At 38.8% G+C, this 6,000-nt stretch overlaps 1 protein-coding gene across 1 annotated transcript in view; it reads left to right on the plus strand.

Annotated features, from left to right (window-relative positions):
• The window catches only part of LOC131439462 (uncharacterized protein DDB_G0271670), a 68,486-nt gene extending 65,310 nt beyond the window's left edge, over positions 1-3,176 (plus strand). Inside the window, exon 3 of the mRNA XM_058610502.1 lies at positions 2,347-3,176. Within this exon, the coding sequence (XP_058466485.1) occupies positions 2,347-3,006 (660 nt within the window). The 3' untranslated portion in view covers positions 3,007-3,176. The remainder of the gene's footprint in view (positions 1-2,346) is intronic.
• The last annotated feature ends 2,824 nt before the right edge of the window (positions 3,177-6,000 follow it).

Genomic DNA, 6,000 nt, shown 5'->3' on the forward strand with positions numbered 1-6,000 from the left:
AGAGAAAGGCAAAAAGATCGTTTATACATATTGTGTGATGGAATCGGTTTTACAGGTGGAGGAGAGTTGTTCCTCATTGATTCTTTTTAACCTCAGGTAAACGAAAAATAATGAAAACAGTTATGTGCGGTCAGGACAAATCGAATAAATAACCTTCAATGAAATCATTTACTTCCGTTGGAAGATACCAACAGAAAAGCGATATTGTTAGAAGCAAAAAAAAAAATAATCTCGATAAAAATCAAATCAAACATCAGTCAAACTGTTGTTGCATGATGAATAACTCAGAAAAGGCATAAGTAGAACTTGCAATGAGGACAATGGAAATGCGGTGGTCTTACCGATGCCATATAATATAGAAAAAATCAATCCTTAGACACATTGACAAGGAAGATGCAGTCAAAATGAAGCTCTAAAGATCGTAGCCATTTTGTCTATAAGGTACTTTACTATATTTAACAGTTTGCGTTCGCGTTGGCAGCATCCTCGGACTGTGAATATTATTCCGTTTTCGTTTGAAGCAAAATCCAACCCAGTTTCGACCCCAACTGCTGTCAAAAGTATGGATTTGACAGCAGCTAGGGTTGGGACTGGGTTAGTTTTGGCTACAAGCGAAAAAGGCATTAAGGTCTGAGGACAGAGTGCCACGTGTTGAGTTTTAAATCGACCACGTGGCTCGCTCAATTCCCTTTTCGCATCGTATTTCTCTTGTACTCTCTCGTATATGAGCAAACTGTACCGGGTTGCCAGCATACATTTTATTATTTTGATGAGAAGTTTTATCACATTAATCTATCGTATGGGTTGGACATTACATGGATTCCAATGAACAATGAAAAAATATTCAACTTTCACAAAGATTGAATGTCTGTGTGTTTGGCAGCCTTTTCGAGTCAATTTTATTTCTCTCTCCTTTTTCAGGATGCTATCAGGAAACCAAAGCGAAAAAAATGGCCGATGCATTGAAACTGGCTTTGTTTCACCGAAAAATTCCAAACCTTATTTTTATCGCGATAACATTTATGTGTTTATGTACTAATCGTATTTAAACTAAATTATCTAGACTTTGTCACGGTAGATTTATGATACAAGCCTTCAAAGCCGAGATATTCGATGAACAAGTAGAGGTATGCATTTCCGAGCGTTCCAATTTTCAGCAGTTCTTCAGTCAGAAAAAAATACAACACGACCGCTAAACTCAATGAATCATTCTGAAAATTTCACAGAATATTCTCAACTAAATTTCGAAGACATTGTCAGGTGGGTTTTTCTATATTCTGCACCGTTTCCAAGAAAATATAATTTGAAACGGGAAAATAGCAAAAAACCTACCACTTTACGGTACTGTCCTCAGCCCTTAAAGTAGGTTTTGAGATTTACGAGATCAGATGTAGGTATGTACAGCAATGCTTCAAATTGTTTCGTACTTTCGGTAATACAACTTTCGAATTCCGCGTCTGTTTGAAGACTAATGTAGTATTCAGTGAAAAGAAACGAGCTTAGGATGATTGATGTGAGATTTTCATTAGTTATGACTGAAAATGTTTCATTCATATGCATCAATAATAAAATCTTCTATTCGTGACAGCTTCTAAGGGTTGAGGTCTACTAGGAGATTGATAGTATCTATTGTAACTTTTACGGGTAGGATCAGCCTAGAGGCAAAACAATTAAGTCCACTGGAATCTTGTTTCCATGTCGTACTTTCAGTTAATCAGATTCCCTAAGAGCTTTACATCTGGTAGGTTTATTTCACTAAATTACTTGAGTTCTGTTTGAATTTGTTGCGGTACTTCTAGACAAATCAGAAGTAGTATGCAAATATATAACACCTGAAGTTTATTCCTTTCACGATGATCAGCAGTTCCTAAAAATATTTAAATCAAAGTTCAAGAAAATTAAAACGAAATTCATCGTCCGTTAAATATCTAGATGGATTCAAGCAGTTACAGTATAATTATTTCAAGAAACATTCCGTCATGTCGTGAAAAATTTCATTGTAGATGGGGCAAAAACAGTGATCAAATGTTGTTTTGAAATATGAGGTAAAACGCCTACATTATCTAGTGCTACTTATTCCACTTAAAACGCAATTTGTGTACTTTATTCAGCGAAGATTGATTACTGCTGTCTGTGACAGCAAATCTCCGCGAGTAGTTCCTTCGTCATCCCCGAGAATCCAATGCTTATTTATAGAAAATCATCTCATTTTCTGCTCGCAAGTTTTTGCGCACTTTGTCATCATCATTGATTATCGAACCGCTTCCAACTGTTAAGCTGTTTACTAGCACGAACTAATTGTTGGCCCGTTCTAACCTATGTTTTCCATTCCATTCCATTCGACAGGTTGGCGACTCGACCGACACAACACCAGTGGAACAGAAGCAACATCTCCATCATCACATCAGAAAAACCGGCAAAGCGTCTGTCCGAGACTCCCTGAACACCTCAGATCTGTTCAAACTCTACAACATGCTAAACATGGTCAAAGTGGATCTACTGTGGGGTCGTCAGGATTCCGAGGAAGCTTCCGAGTCGTCCAACACAGCAACGTCGTCGTCTTCGTCGTCGTCGTCGTCGTCGTCGTCTGCGATGGCGTCCGAACAGCAGGACAAAAACTCAGTTCGCTACAAGCAGAAGTCGGCTTCCCCGGCTCCGGTTCAACAGCAGCCAGTGACAATGATCAGCAACAGTTCGGAGCAGAGTCTGGCCGGCAGCACAAGTGACACGACAGGAAGCAGCATAAAGGGTCACATTCGGCGCCCGAGCACGGTTTCGACTGCTTCCACCAACAGTGTCAGCACATTGAGCGATTGCGAGAGCGAAATCAGTGCGGAGAACGATTCCGGAATCGAGTCCGAGGGTACCGTGGATCAGGATAAAAGCACCGAGCTGGCTAAGCAGTTCCGGACGCACCTGCTTGGCTTGTACCGATCGCTGGAACAGATGACTGACGCGGCCAATTACTTGACTAATCGGTATCAGAGTGACGTCGGACAAGTCTAAGACGGTGTAAGTTCCGCGAGACCCACCAAAAAAAAAAACAAAAAAAAAGTAGGTAGGAGATAGACGGAAAATGTTCCCCCGGTGATAGCAAAGTGTCCCCGAGACTACATACGCAAGTGTTCGCGCAGCGCGCGTGCGCTTCTTGAGTTATAGGAATACATAAAACTAAATTTCTATAAAAGAAAAGTGAATGATTTAAAAGAATTGAAGCTTGGAGACAGACGGCATGCATCAGCGGCAGACACTTTGTGCATGTGCGTAGGCCGATATCTTTCTTCCGTTTCGTACGAGTCGTCTACCGTGCAGTTAATAAGATAAACGTGATTGTGTAGGTGAGAGCGCGTGAATGTAGAGTGTAGTGTTCGTGTTTGAATGAGAGTAGATTCCTCACGCGATGCGATTGAGATACGCAATAAATCATACACAAGATAGCACAGCAGCAGCAGCAGTAGGGGTTTTCAATAGATCTGTGAACACACTTGAAGGGAGTCTGGAATCTCTCGCCGGAATTCCACCGAAACCGTTGCGATTGATGAGTTACGGTTCGCTTTGATGGGAGTGACCCTCAGTGCACTTATCTCATTCGCTTTCGCATAGTTGATTTTGTTCACATTTAGTCGGTTTCTAGGATAAACAAGGTTGCTGCTAATTAGTAGGAAGATCATTGATCAATATTTAAATTAGTGAAGAAAGTAAACAAGGTGAACAAGATTATTTATTATAAAATAATTATAAACTACTCTGAACATGTTTTCTCGGATGATTTGCTTGTTTGCTCGCTTTTTTGGTTTTGTTTTTTTTTTCTTGCGAAGGATACATGTGTACGTTGAGCTGCAGCGCGAATCAGATGCAGCAAGAGTGTAGGCGAAACGTATTTTGAGATTATGAAAATCATTTACACCTACTACTACGAAAGTGAGAGAAAGTAATTCAGGAAGTGCCAGCAGAAGAAAGCTTAGGTTTAGTGACTAAACAATGGAAGGAATATTTCAGTGATATAGTTGAAGAATGTTAACTCGAAAAAAAGAGAGGTAGAGGTAGAGAAAGAGCGAGGGAGAGAGAGAAAAAGTAAAGCAGAAAAGTCAAATCAATGTCGAACAGATGTGTGCAAGTAAGATATTTTCCCAAAACAATGAAACACTGTATATATTTGTTTTGTAAACATAAGCGTATATTTTGGGTTTTTCTTCGTGACTGGTAGTTAAGAAGCTAATGAAGAAGAATAAGAAGAAGCATAAGCTGAAAAATGTTTGAGCTTTGTACAACAGACTAAAATTTTGGTGACATGGTTTCAGTTCTTAGTTTGTTTTTGCCTAAATCGATTTAGGTTGAACTTAGTCTCTAGGGTGGCAGCTCAAACTGACTGAATCAGTTAAATGGTATGGAATGAAAATTGGCCTGGCAATGGTGAATGACTACAGCCCTGTGTTTTGAATTGATGCTTTTCGTCGGGGGTGAGGAGAGTTGAACCTAATAATATGCACTTTGAGTTTCTTTTTATTTTAGATACATGTCGTTGTGATTCACAGACGCCACTAGCATAACACATACCGATTTCTTTTTCAACGCTTGAGAAAAAAAAATACGCATCTGTTTGTGTTGTCAGATGTGATCTGAACTATACTGCCGTTCCCACATATATAGGGAGACTATTATGCGTAGAACGGCACTATACACGTCAATTATAGTAGAATGAATAAAGGAAAAAAACATCCTAAGTGTATATTATAAACATTCTGCGAATAGCTCAAATATCAGTTGACTCGTCTACTCTGTTAATGGATGTATCTATAGAAAATTATTACCACGGTCGTATCCTAACTGGTTATATAAAAACAATCACCAAATAGTAAAACAGGAAGAAAAAAAAACTAACTTTCCCTTTCTCCCGAATTTTCAGCAAAAGTGCTCGAACTCAAAATTTAGCTACTCAGTTGAGTGTTTAGAGTCAACTCTCGATAGTTTCAACCCCGTCGCTTCATGGATGTACATATTTCGAAAATACATCCAGTTTACTGTGTAGTTCTGAACAAGTACTCTGTAGTCATTTGCCATTGGCTGTAGAATATTAAGCGGAATTTGTTATCCTTAGAAAAATGACTGCACTGAATCAAACTAATTTGAGATAGAATCTTTTAATCGAATCATAATGTGCTTATCATAATTCAATGAGTATCTCCGAGTGCAGTCATTTGCTGTCGGTCATTTCCGAATACATCTATTCCGTTTAAACTGATTCGATCCAATTTTTTTTTTCAGCGCAAGCCCGAAATCATTACTTGGAAATTGTCTTTACCAAAATACTGTACTTCGGTCTCGTCGGTTGGTATCTGTTTTTCTTTCTTCTGTTGCTTAGTTCATTGAGGATTATCTCCTCACTTGTTCACACTTCTAGCGGCCTTCGAAGCCGCTTTGATATCAAATCAAATCGAACTTACTTTCGTCGATAGCAAAAAATTGTGTAGGTCGCATTTGAACAATTCTGACAATACTCAAAGAAAATTCTATTTGCAAAGCAGAATTTAAACCATTGATAATTGTTTGCTTCTTGTTCAGCTTTTAAGGTTTTGCTCAAGTTAGGCTTAACTATTAATAAATAGGGGTTATTTCATTTATTAGTTTTACAATCCGTGAAAGAGCTGATCAGCAAACAAAAGTATTTTTCGCTAGTGGATGCCAACTGCTTCGAGTCGAAGACTCTCTCACTTCGCCATCGTAATCTTTTGCCAAGTTAAAATTAAGTCTTTTTCTTCTTCCAATGGCACTTTAGTGGAAGTTGAGAAAAAGACGAATTAAAACATTCAATTGCTTTGGACGATGTTTGCATTTAGCGTGCATAACATTCCATTGTTTATCATTTGGCCAAATACTACAAAAAAAACGCGGACAACGACAGCTTTATTCTTTCGCTATCCGTTGAGTTGAAAGGGAAATTGCAATAAAAGGCTATTGAGTAACATTGGCCGAGGTGAGGGAGTATGCGCTAAAGTTCGC

The sequence above is a fragment of the Malaya genurostris genome, chromosome 3 (genome assembly GCF_030247185.1).
Source record: "Malaya genurostris strain Urasoe2022 chromosome 3, Malgen_1.1, whole genome shotgun sequence".
Classification (NCBI taxonomy): Eukaryota; Metazoa; Arthropoda; class Insecta; order Diptera; family Culicidae; genus Malaya; species Malaya genurostris.